Source organism: Salvia miltiorrhiza, chromosome 8 (genome assembly GCF_028751815.1).
Source record: "Salvia miltiorrhiza cultivar Shanhuang (shh) chromosome 8, IMPLAD_Smil_shh, whole genome shotgun sequence".
Classification (NCBI taxonomy): domain Eukaryota; kingdom Viridiplantae; phylum Streptophyta; class Magnoliopsida; order Lamiales; family Lamiaceae; genus Salvia; species Salvia miltiorrhiza.
In genome coordinates this window covers 53737072-53760582 of record NC_080394.1, presented here as the reverse complement: position 1 = coordinate 53760582, position 23511 = coordinate 53737072, and the positions used below count along the sequence as shown (strand labels likewise).

General features: G+C 36.9%; 2 protein-coding genes and 1 long non-coding RNA gene across 3 annotated transcripts; 1 reads left to right on the top strand and 2 right to left on the bottom strand.

Moving 5' to 3' along the window:
* Window positions 1–1557: 1557 nt before the first annotated feature.
* Window positions 1558–2987, top strand: LOC130999132 (transcription factor MYB17-like). The gene is made up of 2 exons (XM_057924630.1): window positions 1558–2007; window positions 2094–2987. Exons 1-2 carry the CDS (start codon window positions 1875–1877, stop codon window positions 2849–2851), a joined length of 891 nt encoding a protein of 296 aa, XP_057780613.1. The 5' UTR covers window positions 1558–1874; the 3' UTR covers window positions 2852–2987.
* LOC130999133 (remorin-like) lies at window positions 2936–4846 on the bottom strand. Its single transcript, XM_057924631.1, has 5 exons — window positions 4424–4846; window positions 3902–3952; window positions 3656–3743; window positions 3416–3497; window positions 2936–3323 (listed from the first exon to the last, which is right to left on the bottom strand). The coding sequence occupies exons 1-5, from the start codon at window positions 4605–4607 to the stop codon at window positions 3123–3125; spliced, it is 606 nt and encodes a 201-aa protein (XP_057780614.1). The 5' UTR covers window positions 4608–4846; the 3' UTR covers window positions 2936–3122.
* Window positions 4847–7371: 2525 nt separating this feature from the next.
* Window positions 7372–10484, bottom strand: LOC130999131 (uncharacterized). The gene is made up of 3 exons (XR_009093421.1): window positions 10357–10484; window positions 8216–8280; window positions 7372–7629 (listed from the first exon to the last, which is right to left on the bottom strand). It is a non-coding gene; the product is annotated as an uncharacterized LOC130999131 (long non-coding RNA).
* Between the last annotated feature and the right edge of the window lie 13027 nt (window positions 10485–23511).

Genomic DNA, 23511 nt, shown 5'->3' with positions numbered 1-23511 from the left:
TATCTCTTAATTGATATTTTTTTCCCACAGCTCGTACCCCCTGCCCTCCTGCATGAATCTCTGTCCCACCCATCAATGCTTTCTCTCTCTAGAAAATGTGCAGTCATGTGGTTGCTGTATAGGTGGAGTGAGAGAAAGAGGGAAAGAATGGGATTATTCATTGAATGCAGAGTATGTCCTTTCACCATTGAAGAAACCCCATTAAATGCTTTCATCTTCACTGCTTCTCTCTCTCACACAGAGACGGATCTAGAGGCCGGGCAGCCTCGGCGGTCGCGGTCAATTTTTTTTTATTACCTATATATATATTGATGAAATCTCGGCGGTCGCCCGGTCTGTTTTCTTTACTAAAAATTCATTAAAAACATCCGATGAAATCTCGCCCGATCCTAATTAAATTCTTAGATCCGTCCCTGCTCTCACATCCCATTTCCTTTGTTAACTTGAATTTACTCCTATCCTCACCCCATGGTCTAGACAAACACAGTGGAAAATCAAGAAACTGTTGGCACAAATCTTGAAAGTTTAATTTACATTTTGCCTTTTTCCACCTTATATTTTACTGCCCAAAAGCATTCAACTCCAAAAGTCTAATAGTATTAATGAATTTTTTCCCTTCTTATAGTATCACATGCTACACTTGGTGTCTTAATTACTTTGTGTCCCACTTTTTCGATTTTTCTACTTTTTTTTCTTTAATTTCAATTTTACATGTTTTAATTTAAATTCGTTATTATTATTAAAATTTATTCCATCCAATTAGGATATATAATTAACTTTATCATTTATTTTTACTTTTATTAGTTTTTTTTTAGAATTTACTTTTATTTGTTAATAATGCGTTTATGAGGTAATTTATAAAAAAAATCATTTTTGAAAGAATTTTTTTTGTATAATTCATAATACTATGATAAAATATATTTTCATAAAAAATAAAATTAAAATAATAAGAGGTTATGGCCAAAAAATACATGAACTTTGAAAAAAATTGTAATTTTCACCTGAACTCAATTAAGACAAAAAAATACATGAATTTATATTTTTGTTGCAATTTTCAACGAAATTAGAGGTTAATTGACAGTCGAAATTAAGTCAAATATATTAATTTTTGCCTTTTTAGACCTTCAAACTTCTAAATATACTTTTTATCATCAGCTAGATCAACATCATGTGAACTTCTGACTACCAACTAAGCTCTAATTTCGCCGAAAGTCAAATTCAAGTGAAAATTACAACAAAAATATAAATTCATATATTTTTCTGGCTTAATTGAAAGTTTGGGTGATAATTACACTTTTTTTCTAAAGTTAGTATATTTTTTTGCTATAATCATGCACAAAAAACTATTGTACACTGGATCTAATCCGCTATCTAAGCACCTAAATCATTGCTTGTTCAACTGAATCAAGAAACTAAAATAATTAACTTTGTTTGGGCTTTAGAAGATTAATTAAGCTACACAAACTATACATACACACGTATTCTCGATATGGACATAACTTGAGCTCAAAACTTGCTGAAATTTTTTCAAAGTAAATAAGCGTGCTTAGTAATTAATGATACTGTTATGCTTCTGACTTGATGGATCCAAATTTCTCTCTGTGTGTGTGAAGTCTCTGTCCATATATATATATATATATATATATACATATATGAAATAGTAGTGGTGTCAGAAATAAATGAAAGGAGGTCATGAAAAGAGCAATAAATAAAATATTCCATTGAAAATCAATCATTCAATATCCTCGTCCTTGTTGTTGAACAACATTTGCATCATTTATAGATTAGCAAAGATGAGAATCCTCTCAAAATAGAACCATTCAATGCCCCTCTGAGTAATCCTGTGGAGTGTGTGTTGAAGGTGTTTGTGTGTGATGGGCAGAGCTCCATGCTGTGAGAAGAAGGGTTTGAAGAAGGGGCCTTGGACTCCTGAGGAAGATGACAAGCTGGTTGACTACATTGACAAGCATGGCCATGGCAGCTGGAGATCCCTCCCCAAGCTTGCAGGTATATTTTACCAATCTTGTTTCTTAATGCTGGTGGAATGCAATCATGCAGAGTAAACGCTCCCTTTAATTTTTATTATCCCGCAGGTCTTCTCCGTTGCGGGAAGAGCTGCCGTCTGCGCTGGACGAATTATCTTCGTCCAGACATAAAACGGGGCCCGTTTACGGGCGACGAGGAGAAGCTCGTGATCCAGCTCCACGCCGTCCTCGGCAACAGGTGGGCGGCGATCGCGTCCCAGCTCCCGGGCCGGACGGACAACGAGATCAAGAACTTGTGGAACACGCATCTGAAGAAGCGGCTGCTGCTGATGGGGATCGACCCCGGGACTCACGAGCCCTCTCCCTCGTCGGCGCTCGTGAGCCGGCCCCCCTCGGCCCCCTCCACGCGCCACATGGCGCAGTGGGAGGGGGCCAGGCTGGAGGCGGAGGCGCGTCTCTCCAGGGAGTCGCTCCTCTGCTTCCCCCCAGCGGCGCCCGGCTCGGAGGAGGGGGGCGGGGACCACTTCCTCCGCCTGTGGAACTCCGAGGTTGGGGAGACGTTCAGGAGGATGAACATCAAGAACCAACCCCGGAGCCCGTCCTCCTCCGCCTCGACCAGGTGCCGCTCGTTCTCGGGCACGACCACCGAGGTCGAGCTCAAGGCGGCGGACGCGCTGGCCAAATCTACGAGCTCGAACGAGACGGAGGATTCCTCGGAATCTACGCTGCAGCTGCTGCTGGATCTTCCAAACAACAATGACATGAGCTTCTTGGGAGATCCTGATTGCTACACCTTGTATCCAGATTTTAGCACTGATAGTTTGTTCCATTCCTCCCCTCAAGAACACAGAGATGGCTTCGTCTAGAGACGAAAATCGTGTTTCGCATTATAGTAATGCGAAACGCGAGATGTAATAGGAGAGTGTAGGAAGATTCAAAGAGACAAGCAATGTTGCAAACTTCCAGTGGTATTTATTCAAGACAATTGTTTTGTTGTTACAATCCAAAAGATGACATAACAATAGTAGTAAAAAAGATCACACAGACAGAAGAAACTATACATAGGCAAAGACAAAAATTCTATGATTCAATGTTCAAACTTTTGATCAAATGATGATTCCACTTGTGCTTTTAGTTTTAGCCACCGAGGCATCCGCAAGCCTTGGGTGGAGCTTGCTTCGTTGCGCGGAGTTTTGCAGCGGTCTCCTCGGTTTTGAGCAGATCTTCTCCGCGTTTGGCTTCAACCAAGGCTCTCTTCTCCTCCGCTTGCTTGTGCACCAGCCCCACCTTGTTCTTGATCTTCTCCGCGTACTCTCCCTTCTTCTTCTGCATTTTTTCCTTCAAGAAGCATACACGGTTCGTCTCATTGCTCGTTCAGTGAACTCGTAACTAAAATTGAAGCATTCATCCGCTCGAGAATGTGTGCATACCTCAATGCTCTTCAGCTCGCTCTCCAGAGCAGCCTTCTTCGTGTTCTCCCATGATGCAACGTCCGAGAGCTTCTTCTGTGCCCTGCCCCATCATAGCATATAGTTATTACTATCATCTCTCAATTTCTAACAACATCTTTGAAGAGACGAGAAACGAAAACATCATCATCCAAGGCATTCAAGATGTTTGCAGCATGATATTGTTCATAGAAATGAGAAGAGATGAGGGATAAGCCCTACTTGTTTTCGACTTTGGTTTTCTCACTCTCTTCCCACGCCTTGATATACGACAACCTCTTCTCGTCATCGAGCTTTGCAAGAGCAACATCTACAAAATTCAGACAGTCCAACTTCTTCACTAAGTAATTTCCCCCAATCATTTCAATCTCATTCACTACACAATTCATTCTCATTTCCTGATATAATACATCAACTCATGTTTAACTTCCCCTTGTGCAAAACTATCAATTCGAACGAGAAACGCACCTCTATCGAGGGATCCCTTCGAGCTTTTCTTGGCTAAGGGTTCAGGGATCACTGCAGCACACAAAAACAGTCCCTCAATTCAACTTCAATAATGAGAACTAATGGCAAAGAGTTTTCACAAAACAAATAAGCTACAAAATGTTCTTTTCTGAGTCATGATTCTAATTATGTATGTGTATTATTCAATCTTGGTATACAATTGGAGAAACAAAACAACCAATTAGTCATCACCAGTTCATCTCTTTCATATACAATATTAATTTTCACAAAAGTGTTGTAAATAAATCCTAATTTCTCTTTACATCATGACCAAATCAAAGATGCTTATCTTAAAAGAGATATAGCTACTATAAATTAATTCCATTCAATTACAGCAAAAAGTAATGAATTCTCAGCAACAAAAATTCAATCTTTAGCATCTTCCTCAACAAAAATATCAGAAAAAATGCAGGGATAAATCGCAATTAGTCGTAGCTTAAGAGTCACAGCTGAGAAAGAGAGAGAATTGAGAAATGGATTTACTTGCAAGAGCTTTGGAGTCGTCGTGAGGTGGCGGCGGGACAGCAGGCTCATGCTGCACGACGTCGTTGGACTTCACCATCTCCGCCGCAGCTGGTGGCGCCTCCTCCGCAGCTGGCGGCGCCTCCTCCGCTTCAGCTTTCTTCTGAACAACTTCTTCCGCCGCTGCTGCTGTTGCTTCTGCCATTTCTATACAGTATGTATTTATATACAAAGTCTCTCTCTCTCTCTCTCTCACTACTGGCGAATAAATCAAAAGAAAGCAGAGAAAATTCTCCACTAACAGAGAAAGAAGTAGAAACGGTTGGCAATGGCGAGACGAGCTCGATGATAGGAAAAAGCTTATTGTATTTTTTGTGGGCCTTTAAACGCGATAACGCAAGCTCGCGATTTTGTGTACTGCGATACTCTGCGACGCGGCTCATGGTAGTAGGAACTGGACGCTTTCTCTGCACCGTTAAAACAGTACCGTTTAAGGATGTTGGTTGTGTGGACGGAGATGATGTTAGGGTGCACCGGAAGATCTGTGCGGGTGCGATGTAGAGTGGACTCTCCCACGTACCGACAGGTCACAATTTCATGGTAAATACCGTGTGTACTACTCCGTATCTTATAACGTGGTTACTCCCTCCGTCCCATTATTCATGACACGTATTCCTTTTTGGGCTGTCCCAACCTACATGACACATTTCCTTTTTTGGAAAAAATCAGGGGACATTTAAGCATTAATATATTCGCTAATTATCCACCTAATCACTAATTATCCACCTAAAACTCATTTCCTACTTCTTCTTCTCTCTCTCCTTCCCCCACCTACCAGCCGCCTCCCTTCTCTTCTAAAATTCTCGGCCACCACCGCCCGTCGATCTGCCGCCTCCACCGCCACCACCGCCCGTCGAGCTGCCGGCCACCACCGCCGGCTTCGCTCTCCCCTCTCTCGCCAATTTTTTCCGCTCGATTCCCGGTGACGACAGCCAACCTCCGCCGCGCCCAAGCCCCTGCCTCCCTCTCTGATCACTCCATCGCGCCTCCTCCGTCGTCGACGAAATCTTCAGCCCCACCGCCAGGAGACGCAGCAGCGGCGCGGTCCGCCTCCACCCTCGGCGTAGCCCCTTTCCGCCTCCACTCTAGTTTCTGGATTTTCAATTTTTATCTTCAATACTTGGGTTTCAATGTTTGTGGGTAGATCTGGTTTTGATATTTGTTTCGATTTTGGTTTCGATACTTGTGAACTTGTGGATTTTGATTTTTGTTTGTGGATTTGGATTTGTGGATTTTTGTTTGTCGATTTTGCATATTGTTTGTGGGTCGACGGAGGCATCGGCGGTGGCGACTCTCCACCGCGAGCCCGGCGGCGCTGGAGGATGAAGGAGCCGGCGGCGGCCGTTCTCTGTCTCCGGCACAAAGGGCGTACGCCCTGTTCCGAACGAGAGGCGGAGAGAGAGAGATGGAGAGAGGGAAGAGGGAAGGGAGAGAGAGGTGACAGGGGGAGGACGGAGAGGGGCTGACGACAGAGGCGCTCGCCGGCGGCGGCGCCGTGTACCAGTCCGGCGACAGAGAGCCAGGCCGGCGAGAGAGAGACAGGCCGAGAGAGGAGTGACTGTGCGTGTGTGACTTGTTAATTAAAATAACACTACACATCTAATTCTCTTAATTCTACTCTTCTTAATCTCCGTGCCCAACAGTGTTGTCCCATAAATAATGGGACGGAGGGAGTAATATTTAAGATTACAATAATGATTTTGAGACACCTAGGTGTCTAGACACCTAGGTGTTAACCGGTTTTTTTGTGGTTTTTTAATTGAGCCGGTTTTTTGTTAATTGATGATTTTACTAAAGTATCCAACCTAATTTTATTCTATTTTTTTCGGTTGTTTTCCAGCTTTTTCGTTTTTAATTGTTTCCTTAATTATAGGTTTTGTTGTTACCTTATTTATCTCTTATTTATTTTCAAAAAATTTATAAATCATATAATAATTCAAATTTATATGAGTTTTAATTGCAGATTTTTTTATTTATTTGTTTCAAGATTTTATTATTTAGTTTTTTAAATTAACTTTTTTTTGAAATTAATATTTATTCGTTTCAAATTTTTATTATTTATTTTTCGGATTTTTTTTTTCCGAAATTAATATTTTTTTTTTCTTTCGAAAATTATGTTATTTTTATTTATTTCCACTAAATTAGAGATTATCCTAAAATAATCCTAGATTTGATTCCACTAATTTAGAGATTTTAATTTCTCCAAATAATAATCTCAGATTTGATTCCACTAATTTAGGGATTCTCCTAAAATAATCCTAGATTTATTTACATAGATAATATATTTTTCGAATTTTAATACAGATTTGATTCCACTAATTTAGGGATTCCCCTAAAATAATATTAGATTTATTTCCACATTTAATTTATTTTTTGAATTTTATGTTAATTTGATTTGTTTCCATTAATTTAGGGATTCTCTTAAAATAATCCTAGATTTGTTTTCATTTATATATTTTTTTCGAATATTTAAAAAAAAAACATTTCGAAAATGATTTAAAAACCAAAGAACCAAAATAACAAGAAAAAGGTGTTTCATTTATACATTTTTTTCGAATATTAAAAAAAAAACGTTTTCATTTATATAATTTTTTCGAATATTTAAAAAAAAATCAAAAATGATTTAAAAAATAAAGAACCAAAATAACAAGAAAAATGTGTTTCATTTATAATTTTTTTTCGAATATTTAAAAAAAAAATGTTTTCATTTATATAATTTTTTCGAATATTAAAAAAAAATAGAAATAACAAGAAAAAGGTGCTTGGGGGATTTGAACCTGAGACCTCAATAATACGTGAGTGATACATTGTGTCACAGCCCACTATCCCAATGACGGGTTAACCGGGGTTATGACTTGGGGTGAACAATAAGAAACGGAAATTAAAGGGGATTTACTAAGTAACCAACATTAATAACAAACTAGTGGTATATATATATAACCACTTGGGTAATTCACAAATGAGTCTGCCATAACGACTAGACCCCAACTGAAAGTTAATTAAAATGAAGTAGTAATAAGTTCAAGTAGAAATGATAAATAAGTCAGAGTGTTTGCAGCGAAAAAACGTGTGAGTTATGCATATGGAGATGCATACTCAAGGTTTCATTACATAAACATCAAAAGGGAAATCCGCTCAACACCGATCCATTCCATCGCCTGCTCAACCTGCACATTTAGAAATACATGCAGGGCTGAGTATAAAAATACTCAGTGACATAAGCCGAAAATACAACATGCATACATATATAAATTGAACTGCCAACAGTAACACACAGGGGTTTTCTTGAATGACCTGCGCTTACTAAAACATTTCATTCATTTTCATAAAGGTGGATGCGCATCCCATTTTCAGTCTATATGATCCATATCTGTCCTTTCTGTCACGCGCCGGGAAGGAGGCCTCCTTACCACGGACGCCAAGACCGGTCGCAAGCGACTCGCGGTCTCCATGAGTGTACACGTTAACCCTAGCTAGCGACTTTTGTCTAGCATAGGATCCCAATTGGATTTCTTTTAAAGTTGGCGAACCAACACAGATAGGATACATATAAAAACATAAACATTTTGGCAGTCAATCATTTCATAAACATTTCATTTTCATAACATTTTCATTTTCATAAAGGGCATTAAACATATAAGCATTTCATAAGAACTGAATAAATAGTCAAAACATATCATGCATATATATTCGCATATGAGGCCTACGTCACGCAGGGGATCTCTATATACGTAATAATAAAATAATGCCCACCTCAATTGTTCTTAAAGCTGGCGTGGAGTCGTTTCTTCTTCGGCTTCACTTTCTGTCGCCCGGACCTTCATTGATGAAGAGTCGATAAGTTCGTGAAGAAATTGTCATAAGACAAAGTCTAATTCTACGTGCCTAGGGTATCTTTTAATGTTTTAGGGTTCTAGCATCCATAATTCATTACATTAAAGACAGTAAAAAATCAATCATACCTCGTCTAATCTCATTCAAACACATAGGCAACACAAACACATAAGGCACATAAGAATCACAATCAAACATCATCAAAACATGCTCTATTTTTACACTGACTCAATTTCAAAATTTAATCTGTTCTGACTCCGACATCTCCTGGACTCGAGACTCATACGGAAAGAAAGATATTCTAGTCTAGTTTCATATATAAAAAAAAGTAGAGTCGAAAACTCCAAGTGGTTTGAGAGATATGACGTTTTTACCACGATCTACCATGTTCGGCAGTTTTGAACAATCGAAAACTTGGATTTTTGAAAAATAGTAAACGTTGTCAAACTGGGCTCAACTTTGGTGGATATCTAGCTAACACAATAAGGTTAATACCATAAAAATTTGGAAATCTAGATCACACAGGAAGCTACTGAAATGAATGACGCTTTCCTCTGTTCTCTGAAATTCTCGGTAGTAATGTGCAGTTTAGGTTTTGCATTTTAAAGAAGTATCAAACGAAGTTGGAATGGCTTGAAATTTTACCAGGGTACTCACGACTAATGTAGGGACTTGCTATAAAAGTTTCAAAGCTATTAGACATCGACAAACTGTCGATCACAGTAGGTCAGTAGGCCTACGAAATTCATATTTATAAGTCCTTAAAAAAAATAATTTATATAAATCAAGAAATAAGAGTTTAATCCCAAAAATATTCATTAAAAGTCCATCATAATTTAAATCAAAGAACGGACCTCATTTAAAATAAATAGTCCCAAACTCGTTACGCACATATACTAAATCTTTCATGAAACATCCTTTAAAATAAACTTTGATACATAGAAAATAATTCAACAACTTGAGCTCTTAAGAGGTTATTTTGCAACAGACATCAAATCTGCCTCGGATCTCCAAATGAGGCTCCAAAAGACATTCTGGAAACTAGACATTTCAAGGATCATTCTCCAATTTGAATCGAATGAAAAAAAATTCAAACGAGCAAGATATGCCCTCTCAAAGATGGGTATTTAACAAGCAAAAATCTGAAAATTTCAGATTTCCAGATTACAACCAAGTCAGTGGGCTTTCTTTAAAAATTCATATCTCCCTTTACAAAACTCCAATGGGAACCCCAAGGGTCAATCTGGAAACTAGGGAGAGATCATAACACTCTCCAGTTGGATTTACTCCAAGAACATTCATGGTTTAGAAGATATGACTGTCTAAAGTTCAGTGCACAAAAAGAGTTCAAGTTTGGCAGATTCAGAACATAAATCGGAAAAACCACTTTAGGCTTCACCAAAAATTCTAAAACTGAACAAGTAAGTTCCCAACATGTCAGTGAATATGCAGTAGAAAGATAGGCTTGAGAATCAAAGATTTAAGTCGGCCTTTGCCACCTCAAAGTCGTAGGTTTGTAAAATCTACTGGATGGTACAAGGAATAAGAACTAGATTTCAAGAATTTATACCGGTTGTTTCCCTTACTCAAAAATGGTGAGACCGATGTCAAAAGAACGATACGGGAGTCTAGAGTGACATATTCAAGTTTCAAAGGTTTTCACCGATTGAAACTTTACTTATGGCCTCCCAAAGATTGTTTACCAAAAATGTATTCCAGATGGGCAGTGATGTTTACAAATTCATACATAAATCATAAGAGCTCCAAACCTTCTGAAATTTTACCAGAGTATAGAAAACATATGAAAGATGATACACAATTAATTTGGGAATTTTTGGGAACCGTTTTGATGGCTGGAATCGCCTTGCAAAACACTGCCGAGCAGTGTGCTTATGGCAGATTCGCTGCCTTACCTCATGCACGGTTTTTCACCCAATAAACTCTACCAAAATAATCATCCAAAATCATAAAACATATCCTCACATAATATAGCACACAAATGTGTAAAAATCCATGGCCATAAAGCATTTTCAGTTGAGAAAAAGCAATGAAAAACTCACCCTCGAAGCACAACCTTCACTCTATAGTTTTCCCACACTCTCCCTTGCTTTGCTACTTCTCTTGGGGCTTCAAATGCTTCTATGGAGTGTGATAATGGTGGGAGAAAAGTTGTGAGAGTGGGAGAAAGAATGTAGTGGTGGGGGAAAAGGAGTAGTGTGGTGGAAAGGTAGGAGTAGTGGTAGGGAAAAAGATTAGTGGTAGGGAAAATAAAATATTAGTGGAGGATAATGGGGTGTTACATTAAGTAAATATAAAAATGTGGTGTAGTAATAACCCATGTGTAAAAAAAAAAATATATGTAAGACTAATCATCAATTGATAAAATGCTAGAGCATAAAACTCTTGTGATCAAAATTAGAATAAATAGCACTAACATTAGTGCACTCTCTCAATTTATAAATACATCATAGGAAAATAATTTGAGAAAAATATTGATGGAAAATTTTTATAACTCATCATTCCTAAATTTCTCGGTAAAAATAAATAAATACATAATTTTTTTTTTCGATTTGAAAACTCAAAATAAATCTTTGAGCTCCATCATTCTCTTAATGGACTCAAAATATATTTTGAGTGCATCATCCGTTGAAATAAAAATAAAAATAAATTATCACGTATGTAATCATCAAATTCACATAAGTCCGTATTTTATTAATGGATGCTGAACCCTAATTACCATAAGAAATCCTTAAATCAATAATTAAAAGTCTATAATCCTTAATAAAAAGTCGGGGCATTACACATTGCCACCTTGTCCGATAGTGGCAACAGCATTAGTCAACCGTTAGAAATAATAATAAACTGAATCATACGAAGGGGCATTGTTCGAAAGAATAAATAACATATACTTTATTAAACGTGATATAATAATTATAAAATGAACTACTAAAGTGTAAATAATGAGAAGAAAATTAAAAATAATAAATCAAACAATTGGATTTTGCTTGTAAAAGTATGTAACATATACTTTGTTTGAATATATTATAATAAAGTATTGTAATTGATATGATAATAACTAAACGAACCACCATTGCGTGATTAACGAAGTCGAAATAATTGTACTCAATGAAATAAAGTTAATAAATTATTTGAAATTAATTAGTGAATTTGGAAATAAAATTAATATATAAAACTATTTAACATATACTTGAGGGAAATACAATTTAATTATTGTAAATAATTAAACACGATATGCTAATAAGACAATGAACTGCTATAGTGTATGTAACGAAGTCGATATAACTATTTTTTATAAAATTATTTGTTAATTAATTTAAGTTAAATTAGTGAATATAATATATAAATAAATAAAATAAAGTGAAATGATTCATACGATTGGATTTCGGTCGCGTCACTATTTAACATATACTTGAATGAGAAAGAATGTATTATGCAATGACATTTTGCAATGTATTGAAATTAATTAGTGAATTTGGTATAAAAAAATTAAATAAAATGAATAATACGATTGGACTTCGCTCGCAAGTCTATTTAACATATACTTTATTTGAATGTATTATAATAAAGTATTAAATGCAATGTAATAATAACAAAATGAAAATAGTAATGTTTGAGTAACGAATTAATTATAGTCAATGAAATTAAGCTACAATTAATTAATTGAAATTAATTACTGAATTAAAAAAAATAGATAATAAAATGAATCATGCTATGATATTTTGGCCGGATAACTATACAACATATACTTTATTTGAATGTATTATAAAAGAGTATTAAACTGAAATATTTAACGAAGTCGATATGATTATTCGTTATAAAATTAATTTTTATCAATTAATTAAGTGTAGTTAAATTATTAAATATAATATAATAATATACATATATATATAGACGTTCTAATAAAAACCTCTTTTAAAATGAGAACTAGGAACCACATCTTAGCCTTTAAAATTGGAAAAATATGCGCCCAAAATGGATATAATTGTTTTAAATAGCCGATTTTTTTAGTTTTTAATTAGTCAAAGGTTATATTTATCTTTTACTATTTACTTAATTAAACCTAGATGATTAGTTAGTCGTGTGTTTCATTTTTAATCTTTTATTTCATGTTCTTAATTTTCTCTCATTCTTTTTCCAAGTCTTGTAATTTATTCTTCCATACTCTTAATATCCTATACTCTTAATATCAATTATTATTGAAGATAGTTGTAGCAGGTATTTATACATGATGAACACTGATGGTACTTATTAATTTAATTTTATTGTAAGTTTTAATTTTTGAAAAAAAAAAATATTTTCGGAACCATAAAAAAATAATATATGCAAAAATAATTACTATAGGATTATGTTTACAACAATTCATAAATTCGTCGGAAAAAAAAAATCTCAGAAATAAATAAGTAAAAATTAGAAAAAAATAATAAATTTTTCATTTTTCAGAAAAAAACAATTTTCGAATAAACGAAAAAATAGGAAAAAAACTAAAATACTAAATAAATAGGATAAGATTAAAAGTAGTCGAGGAATTTAAGAAATGATATTTTAATATAAAAATAACAAAATTCGAAAAAAACAACTAAAAAAATATATATTTTTCAAGAAAAAAAATTGGCAAAAAAACGGCAAACAATGCTGAAAAAAACAAAAATACAAAAAAAATAAAATAAGATAAGATTATAAATATTTGAGAAATATAAAGAAAGGATATTTTAGTAAAACCATAAATTAGCAAAAAATCGGTTCAATCAAATATCCACATAAAAACCGGTTAAAACCTAGGTGTCTAGACACCTTGGTGTCTAAAAATCACTACTCTTAAGATTAATGGTAGTATACTTAAATTTTAATTTTGAATTAATATTATTATTATTTTGAGAAAAAAAATTAATAGTTTTTTAATTGATACATAAATTTTGAACATTTTAAAATCTAGCTTGAAATAAAATTTTGAGAATATTTATTTTATTTGGACGCTGAAATATTATTTCATTTTCTATTTTGTCATAGTGAGAATATTTATTTTATTTGAGTGCCGAAATATTATTCCATTTTCTTTTCTGTCATAGCTAGTTCATATAAAAAATTCACGCAATGAAATTCTGGCAGCTATATAGGAATTAATGTGTTCCAATTTTAATAAGGATCGAATTCCAAAAGGTTCAAAATTTATATATTAATTAATCAAATAAATAATGTTGATTAAAAATATAAATTTGAGTATATTTTATGTATTTACAATCAATTAACCTTTTATATTTGATTATCAGTTTATCAAAACATAGTATGTATGATTTATTTTCTCACAAAATGGTGATTCCTAAAAAAATATTAAACAAATGAATAAAATGAAGATAGAAATTATCATTCCATTCTCACATTTATTCGCCGTACCAACCAACTCCTAAAAGTGTCGCTTATTTTGTTTTCAAAAAATTAAAATAAAAGTTAGTGTATAATTATGTATACGTCACAAAAGATTTAAAAAAAAATTACGCATACATGCATGTACTCAATATATAAGGTTAAGTACGTTAATCATTCTAAAAAAAAAAAAAAAAAAAAAGAGGTTCGTTAATTTTTCTTTGTGCCATCTCGTTTATATTAAATTCATGATTATTCGGTATAAAATGAATAATTCTCTGGTTGCTTGATTTAACTATATATTATCCTCACATACTTTCAACCATATTAGATATGATAATTAAAAAATATTACCTATGTACTTAAATTCAGTCCTACCGACATCATTCTTTCAAGATATTTTATTTCTAATAAATAAACAAAAAAATGCAATGTTTTAAAGTATAGACTAGTTAGATTGTAATTGAGATTTGATATTACTCCATGCTCCAATAAATGAGAGGAGTTAAGTTTATCTTCATAATGTTAACGAGATCTGACATACAATTTAAAAATTGATTTTCAATTGAAAACAATTTTAAAATTGAAAGTTACATTTTTAATGAAGGAATACAATCTATCTTTCCGCTCAAAGAAAACTACTACTAATAAATGTTAGTATTTTCAATGCATCCACATTGGAACAAATGGCAATGCCATCTTGCAGGTATGATGGACCCCACGGAATAGATCCTCCTAGTGCAGTTGTTTTTATTATAATAATTATATAATTATTTTATTTTAATTTAATATATTATTCTTTTTGGAATTATTGTGAAATTTACTAATTCAATCTGTAAAACAATATATTGAATACAACAAGGGTATATTAACAATAAATAATGCTCCATAATCTTTATTTAAATTTATAATTTTCACATGAATTTTGAAATATCGCAAACACAACATCATGTTCCTATTTAATTTATTCTTTTTCAATTATAATAAATTTTACGTAAATTTTCAGATAAAATAACTAAGGGATATTAATGAAAATTCTAGCCATATTGTAATTGAAAAAATATTAAAAGACTGTTATTGCGATGTTTGTAATATTGTTTGCATATAATTATATTTGAAAAAAAAATCATACACTGTTGAAAGTAGAGAGAAAAGTAGAAGAGAAGAGAATAGCGTAGAGAGCGTAGAGAGAATAAATCTGTATGAGCATATCATTATGAGGACTAAATGTCTCTATTTATAGGAGATACAAAGCTAGGGTTAGGGTTTAGAGTTAAGTCATTTAATAGGGAAATATATATTTTATATATATTTACAACACTCCCCCTTAAATGACTAACCCTAAAAATATGCTGCCTCATTAAAACCTTGCTAGGAAAAATTCAATGGAACAAAAACCTAGTCTAAGGAAAAAGAGTACAGCTGCACCCCCTGAAAATGATCATTGTATATCTTTGAGTCGATGCATGTCGATCTTGTGTACTAGCTTTCTGAAAGTTGATGTTGGTAATGCCTTTGTGAATAAGTCCACCAATTTATCGCTTTATCGAACTTCATGTATCCTTTGAGTTGTGTGCAATATGACTTCGAAGAAACTCCTCATTTGATGTTAGAGTCTAGATGTTCACGCCTTGTTAAAAACCTCTCCGTAAAAACCCTATGGAAAAAATTCGGTAGAGGAAAAAAAAATACAAGACGTATATTTACTCATATATTACACTAGTTGCCTCGTTAAAAACCTTAACTAAGAAAATCTTATACGAAAAAACTTAGTAAGGGAAAAAGAGTACAACCATTTGGCCTTCAGGGCCATTGACCTTCAAAGTCTAATTTTCGAAACTATTTAGTTGATCATGCTCCCCTCAAGATAACAATCTTGAATGTGTTCAATATAGTTTTCGAGATTAAATAAATTATCAACATCATCCACCAATTTTGAATTTCGATTTCTTTCATAACATAGACCAATTGTAATTTGCTTTGAATATAACCAACAACATGGTTAATATCATTTAAAATTCTCATTCTTGGAGAAACATTAAATCTTGCTAGCAAGTTAACTGCAAATTGTATATCATGCATGATAAAAATAGTGCTTCAATAGCACACAAGTAAGGAACTTCAGGTCCTAAGTAATTTTGTTATTTTCTTTTGGTCTAGGTGAATGAATGTGATATAATCATATTCATCAAAGCCTTCTTCGGGTAGGTCGATTAGTTTGAAATACTTTATCGAAAAGATGCTCGATTTACAAGTCGAGACAATACTTAGTTTTAACTAAGTTTTTCAAAACTCATCTTTAGACATGAGTTAACTTCCTCATGTTTTGAGTGTTGGATTTGTATACTGAAAGCAAGAACTTTATGCTTGTATACAATGATTCCTATTTTCACTATTCTTATCTCCTATCTGATTGTGTTCATGATTGCATATGTATGTTCTTTATCTCTGTATAAGTAGATTATATGGTGTGTTGTAGATCACAGAAGACCATATAATTGGAATAACCTTAAGAGATATAATATGATCACAGCCGAAATAACTCTAGGACAAGTTATTGGTTTAGGCTGCAGTATAGATGGAAGTAGTTTGTCTTGGCTACTTGTCTATACTGGTACGTCATTACGTATTGATAGGACCACAGTTTGAGATGTATTCTTCTATCTGACTTAAGTGAAGAATCAAGATCTCGGTGACTGATAAATCTTAATACTAATAAGTATTCAGATATATATATTAATTCGTATATCACTTTGACTTACTATGGGTGAAAGTTATATACTAACTCGAGTACTCTGTATCTTGGGTGATAGCGGTTAATATATGATATTTGATTATCTGTATTAGTACCCGTATCCGGTATAGGATAATGACATCCCCTTAAGGAGCTCAATAAGGTTTATTACGCTAAACCCTGCAGGTTGATTAAGTTCAGGCGTAATAATAAAGTTTGAGTGGTACTGCTTAAGGAATTATTAAGAGATTAATTAATTTAAGCTGTCAGAGCTCTAATTAATTAATGGATGTCGGATATTTTAAATACGAAGATTTAATAAGTCTAAATACAAGCCCCGACTCATCACCGGCAATAAAGGGGTAAGTCAGTATCGGTTCTCTAGTGGAATGAACTGATATTTATAAATTAATTATGGTCTGGGCTGACCATAGATAAATTAATTTATTTGAGGCCCATCTTTATTCCTTGTATATGGTCCCTGGGCTGGCCCAATGTCTCCTAGCCCAAGTAGGGCAGATTTTCGGCCCTCACTAGAAACTGGCGCCCCCTCCTCCTTTTCTGTATTATTAAATACAGCTGTCAGCTCTCAGGAAAACACACTGATAAAATTAGGGGTTTTGAGAGCAGAAAGGGGCGCAGAGAACGTGAGTGATTTTCTGTCTTGGGAATTTCCATAGCTCGTTGTCCATCCAACGTTGGGAATTGAGCGGGATACAGTCGAGAAAATCAGAGCTGGAGTCAGATTCTTTCGACACGATCATCAACAGTTTGTGCATCCGATTCTCAAGTAAGTTTTCCTAACATCTGTGTGCAGCTGTTAAATTCATAGGAGCATGTTAGGATTTAATCGTTGTATGATGAATTAATAATAATCCAAGAAACGATCATCGGGCAATCGAGTATTAATTCAATTTAATATTCCTTCAATTGGTATCAGAGCCCAGGATTAATTTCTTGGCTCTATTATTAATTTATGTACGATTAATAATGTGCGTTGTTTTAACTGCTGTTATTCTTCGTGGTCTGTTGATTCGTGGGATACGTCGTTTGACGTTGTAATCGTTTTTCACCACGAGAAAATCCGTGGTTAGATTAGAATTTCAATTGTATTTGTTTTTTCGATGTAAATCTGTAAAACCGAGGAACGAAACAAGGATGACGACGAATCAACAACGAGGAACAGTGTTTGGAGTAACAGAGGCGCAACGGGCACGGAGCGAGCAAGGCCACCGGCGCCGAGGGCTGCGCGTGCACGAGTGCTTGCGTGCTGTGCGTCGCGCGCCTGGGCAGGCGCCGTGCGCCCTTGCTGCTGCTGTTCGTGCGGGTCAGGGCGAGGAGGAGGCGAGCGATGGGGGCAGCGCGCGCCTCGGGCAGTGCCTGCGCGCTGTGCGCGCGGCGTGCCTGGGAGGCGACGCACTGCCGCTGCCGCTGCTGCTGCTGTCCACGCCGAGGGACCTGCTGCCGCTGCTGTCGCCGTGCGCCGAGTGCTGCTGCTGGAGTCGACGAGGGACGAGGGCTGGGCGTGCTGGGGCCGTGCGCACGCGTGCCTGCCGGCTGCGTGCAGCGCGCCCAGCGCCGCACTGCTCGGCCGTCTGCCCGACTGCTGCTGCGCGAGGATTGCCGAGGCTGCCGAGCCGAAGCGGCTGCCACCACGCCGGGGCTGCTGCTGCCGCGCTGGTTTGGCTGCTGTTAAGGCTAGGAGGCGGCGGTACCTAGGGTTCCAAACCCTAGGTGGTGCAGCTCAAACCCCTAGGGGGCCCAAACCCTAGCTTGGCGGGCCCATGTGTTCGGGCCAAGTTTTTTTATTCAGTTTTGGGCTTGTTTTCTATTTTATTTTGTAATAGAATAGATGTTGGGTTTCCACGAATGGGTCACGAAGAATTTTAATTCTTTTATTACTGTTCTTTGCATGTTGTGGTTGTTAATCCCTTATGCTCTTTACCTGCTTTTGCACGTCTTTGCTTGTTAATATTTGTTTATTAACTGCGCTTAGACAAGCATGATCCGAGTGAGTATGCTAATTTCGAGAATTTAATTTTTAAGGTTAAAATGTGGTCATTGCTTAGATATCATATCAAGTACAATGTACAACTCCCAAAGGAGTCCCTTCTTGATGATGATATGGTCTAGTTAAGGTGCCAACTATTGATTTCTTTTGTCAAAAGGTTAAGTTGACATGGATAGAAATTAAATGACTAGGTAAATAGTCTGGTTGAGGAGTTCGTGTGTAAACGTCCACCCCACGTGGCTTGCACATGGAATTCTTTGAGCCGTTGGAGGTTTCATTAATATTGTTTTATCAAAAGGTTACAATATTATTGTTACGAACTATATGTTTTTCATGTTCTTACATGTTTATTTGTTTACTTTCAGATATGTCTATGTCTCCGATTATTAACATTCTAGCAAACAATCCTCTCATCGGTCCTAATTACACCGAATGGAAACGCCATATTATGTACATACTTGACGCTGATGAGCACAGTTTTGTGCTTACCACTCCACGTCCCGCGGCCTTAACTGATGAGTCGACTGATGCGGAACGTGAGGCGCATAAAAGGTGGCACAAGTTGAATAATATGGCCAAGTGCTATATTATGATGAATATGTCACAAAATTTGCAACTCCAGCATCAGGTCATGGATGACGCAGCGACCATCATGTTAAACCTCAGCGAGGTTTATGGGAGTCCGAGAGGTCTGCTCGCTTTAACTTGATGAGAGAAATCTTATCTTGTAGGATGAGCGAGGGCAGTCCTGTGCACGATCATGTCATGCATATGACAAATTTGTTTGACAGGCTTGATCTGCTAGGAGGGGGTATCGAAGGCGAAGCCAAGGTCGATATCATCCTCAATACTCTCCCCAAAACTTTTGAGCACTTCCGTCTCAATGTCGTTATGAGCAAAGTCAACTACACTCTTAATGAGTTGTTGAATGCTCTAGTTGCGGCAGAGGGAGTGATGGGCCGTGGGAAAGAGGTCCTTGTTGCTGCCAAGGGATCTGCTTCTTCGTCGAAAGGCGGGAAAAAGAAGTGGAAAGGTCCAAAGGGCAAGCATGATCATGAGGCTAGTGGGAGCGGTAAAGCCAAAGTAGATGGCCCTACCGGCGGCGTGAACAAGCCAACGGGCAAGGGAAAGTGCTTCAAATGCGGCAAGGTTGGGCATTGGAAGAAAGATTGTCCAGTGCTCAAGGCAAAGGGACAAGGTACGTCACAAGTTTTAGTAACTGAAACATGTTTAGCTTCGTTTTCTACTCATTCGTGGGTAGTGGATACGGGGGCAACTGACCATGTTTGTTACACCTTGCAGGGCTTCAAGCTAACAAGGGAGCTAGCAAGTGAGGAGATCACCATCTCCATGGGCAATGCGTCGAAGGTCGCAGCTGTTGCTATTGGAGATTTATCTTTATGTTTTGGTGATGACATTTTAGTTTTGAGAGATATTTTGTATGTGCCGGAGTTTCGGCGAAACATAATTTCTGTTTCAAAATTGTTTTTAAATGGATATTCTGTTATTTTTGATAGGGGTGTTTCTATCATGAGAGATAACAAGACTATTTGTTCTGGAATTTTGAACAACTCTCTCTATACTATTACATGTCCAATTAACAACTCTGTCCATGTTGCATCTACATCACAAATCCTTCCAAATCCGAATAAGAGGAAGTATTATTCTCATGAACAATATACACATACTTGGCACCTAAGATTAGGCCACATCAATCTAAATAGGATCCAAAGGCTCGTTTCAAATGGAATCTTGAAAGACTTTCAAGTGGTTTCATTTAGAACCTGCGAATCCTGTATAGAGGAAAAGATGACGGCAAGGTCTTTTAAGGCAAAGGGGAATAGGGCCTCGCATGTGTTAGAATTGGTTCACTCTGACTTGTGTGGACCAATGTCCACTAGAGCTCGTGGAGGGTATGAGTACTTCGTCACTTTCATTGACGATTACTCAAGATATGGGTATATTTACCTACTTCAACGCAAGTCTGAATGCTTTGAGAAATTCAAAGAATTCAAGGCGGAGGTGGAGAAGAGAACGGGTAAATCTATCAAGTCATTGCGGTCTGATCGCGGTGGCGAATACCTCGGGAACGAGTTTTTGCAATACTTGTCAGATTTTGGGATTACATCCCAATTGACTGCACCGGGTACTCCCCAACAGAACGATGTAGCAGAGAGAAGAAACAGGACTCTTATGGAAATGGTACGATCTATGATGAGCTATGCATCATTGCCTATTTCGTTTTGGGGATATGCCTTGGAAACAGCGGTTTATTTGCTGAATCGGGTACCGTCCAAATCGGTTCCTAAAACTCCTATTGAGTTATGGTCAGGGCGTAAGCCCAGCTTGAATCATATAAAGATATGGGGTTGTCCTGCATACGTGCTAGACAATGAAGCGAGGAAATTGGAGCCTAGATGCGAACTAATGCTGTTTATAGGATACCCTAAGGAAACGAAAGGTGGTTATTTTTATAATCCGAAGGATCAGAAAGTGGTTGTTAGCACCAACGCACGATTCTTGGAACACGATTATCTAGATAATCACAAGTCTAAGTCCGAGATTGTCCTTCAAGAAATCGAAGTCAATGGACAGGCGATTCCATTACCCCAGCCAAGTGTGCAAGTGAATGCACCACAAGACACTGCACGAACCATTGTCACAGCTGTACCACCACCGCTTCGTCGTAGTGGGAGGGTTGTAGTTCAACCCGATCGATTTATGTTCTTGGGAGAATCTTCGGATCTTCTTCCTGTTGATGAACAAAATGATGTCGACCCTGATAACTATAGACAAGCGATGAAAGATCAAGATGCAGATTCTTGGTACGAAGCCATGGTTTCTGAAATAGAATCCATGGGTGCTATGGATGTATACGAGAAGACCGAACTACCAGATGGCTTTTTAGCTATAGGTAGTAGGTGGGTATACAAGAGAAAGAGAGATTCGGATGGCGAAGTCGCAGCTTTTAAAGCTAGACTGGTGGCGAAAGGTTATACCCAGGAACATGGTATAGATTATGATGAGACCTTTTCGCCGGTTGCCATGCTCAAGTCTATCCGAATACTCCTTGCCATAGCAGCCCACATGAACCTTGAGATTTGGCAAATGGATGTCAAGACCGCTTTCCTAAACGGTTTCCTTGAAGAAGGAAGGGACATCTATATGCAGCAACCTGAAGGGTTTGTGAAGAAGGGCGAAGAGCATCTTGTGTGGAAGCTTAAGAAGTCCATTTATGGACTTAAGCAAGCTTCGAGGTCATGGAACAAACGTTTTGACGAGGTCATTAAATCCTATGGATTTACTCGTTGTGAGAACGAAAGTTGCGTGTACCGTTTAGATGCCAATGGTGACGTGGTTTTCCTTGCACTTTATGTAGATGATATCCTCCTCATTGGCAACAATGTTGAGCTATTATCAGACATAAAGAAGTGGTTATCCGAACAGTTTCAAATGAAAGACTTAGGAGATGCAGCGTACATCCTGGGGATCAAGGTCGTTCGTGATCGCCAGAAAAGGATGTTGAGCTTATCTCAAGCGTCTTACATTGATACTGTGATTGCTCGTTTTAGCATGCAAAATGTCAAGAAAGGCTTGCTACCTTTTAGACATGGCATTCCTCTGTCTAAGGACATGTGTCCTAAGACGCCTAGTGAGGTTGAGGATATGAGGAAGATACCCTATGCTTCCGCCGTAGGTAGCCTCATATATGCGATGCTCTGCACGAGACCTGATATTTGCTATGTCGTTGGCATGGTTGCAAGATATCAGTCGAACCCTGGACCAGGACACTGGACTGCGGTAAAGCATATTCTCAAGTACCTGAAGAGAACTCGAGATTATAGGCTAGTTTACCAGTCAGACAGTCTATTTCCTTTGGGTTACACCGATTCGGATTTCCAGGCTGACCGGGATGAGAAGAGATCTACCTCTGGTTATGTGTTTACCTTGGGAGGTGGAGCCGTATCGTGGCGGAGTGCAAAACAGAAGTGCATTGCAGACTCCACCATGGAAGCCGAGTATGTAGCTGCTTCGGAAGCTGCTAAAGAGGCTGTATGGTTCCGGAACTACCTCTTGGATCTAGGAGTGGTCCCTAATTTGCCAAAGAGTATCATAATTTATTGTGATAACTCGGGTGCAGTGGCAAATTCTAAGGAACCCAGGAGCCACAAGGCGTCAAAACACATAGAGAGAAAGTACCACATCATACGAGAAATCGTAAACAGAGGAGATGTGCTAGTAGAAAAGATTAATACATTGGAGAACCTAGCTGATCCTTTCACGAAAAGCTTACCGCAAAAGACCTATGAGAAGCATGCTCGAGGGATGGGATTGCGGTTGATGCCACCCACTTAGAGAAAAACTTTCAGTATAAGTGGGAGAGATGAAGTGAAGTTTTTGTAATAGCTAGTATTTAGACACATTGTATACTAAAAGTTTTGCTTTAGTATAAGTGGGAGATTGTTGGATTTGTATACTGAAAGCAAGAACTTTATGCTTGTATACAATGATTCATGTTTTCACTATTCTTATCTCCTATCTGATTGTGTTCATGATTGCATATGTATGTTCTTTATCTCTGTATAAGTAGATTATATGGTGTGTTGTAGATCACAGAAGACCATATAATTGGAATAACCTTAAAAGATATAATATGATCACAGCCGAAATAACTCTAGGACAAGTTATTGGTTTAGGCTGCAGTATAGATGGAAGTAGTTTGTCTTGGCTACTTGTCTATACTGGTACGTCATTACGTATTGATAGGACCACAGTTTGAGATGTATTCTTCTATCTGACTTAAGTGAAGAATCAAGATCTCGGTGACTGATAAATCTTAATACTAATAAGTATTCAGATATATATATTAATTCGTATATCACTTTGACTTACTATGGGTGAAAGTTATATACTAACTCGAGTACTCTGTATCTTGGGTGATAGCGGTTAATATATGATATTTGATTATCTGTATTAGTACCCGTATCCGGTATAGGATAATGACATCCCCTTAAGGAGCTCAATAAGGTTTATTACGCTAAACCCTGCAGGTTGATTAAGTTCAGGCGTAATAATAAAGTTTGAGTG

What these genes read in the sequence shown, in the direction of transcription:
- LOC130999132 (XM_057924630.1), top strand. Translation starts at nt 1,875, where the DNA reads ATGGGCAGAGCTCCATGCTGTGAGAAGAAGGGTTTGAAGAAGGGGCCT. An exon ending in ATCCCTCCCCAAGCTTGCAG is followed by an intron (nt 2,008 to 2,093) that starts GTATATTTTACC and finishes ATTATCCCGCAG; the next exon opens with GTCTTCTCCGTTGCGGGAAG.
- LOC130999133 (XM_057924631.1), bottom strand. Translation starts at nt 4,607, where the DNA reads ATGGCAGAAGCAACAGCAGCAGCGGCGGAAGAAGTTGTTCAGAAGAAA. An exon ending in GAAGGGATCCCTCGATAGAG is followed by an intron (nt 3,744 to 3,901) that starts GTGCGTTTCTCG and finishes TGAATTTTGTAG; the next exon opens with ATGTTGCTCTTGCAAAGCTC. An exon ending in GCGAGCTGAAGAGCATTGAG is followed by an intron (nt 3,324 to 3,415) that starts GTATGCACACAT and finishes TGCTTCTTGAAG; the next exon opens with GAAAAAATGCAGAAGAAGAA.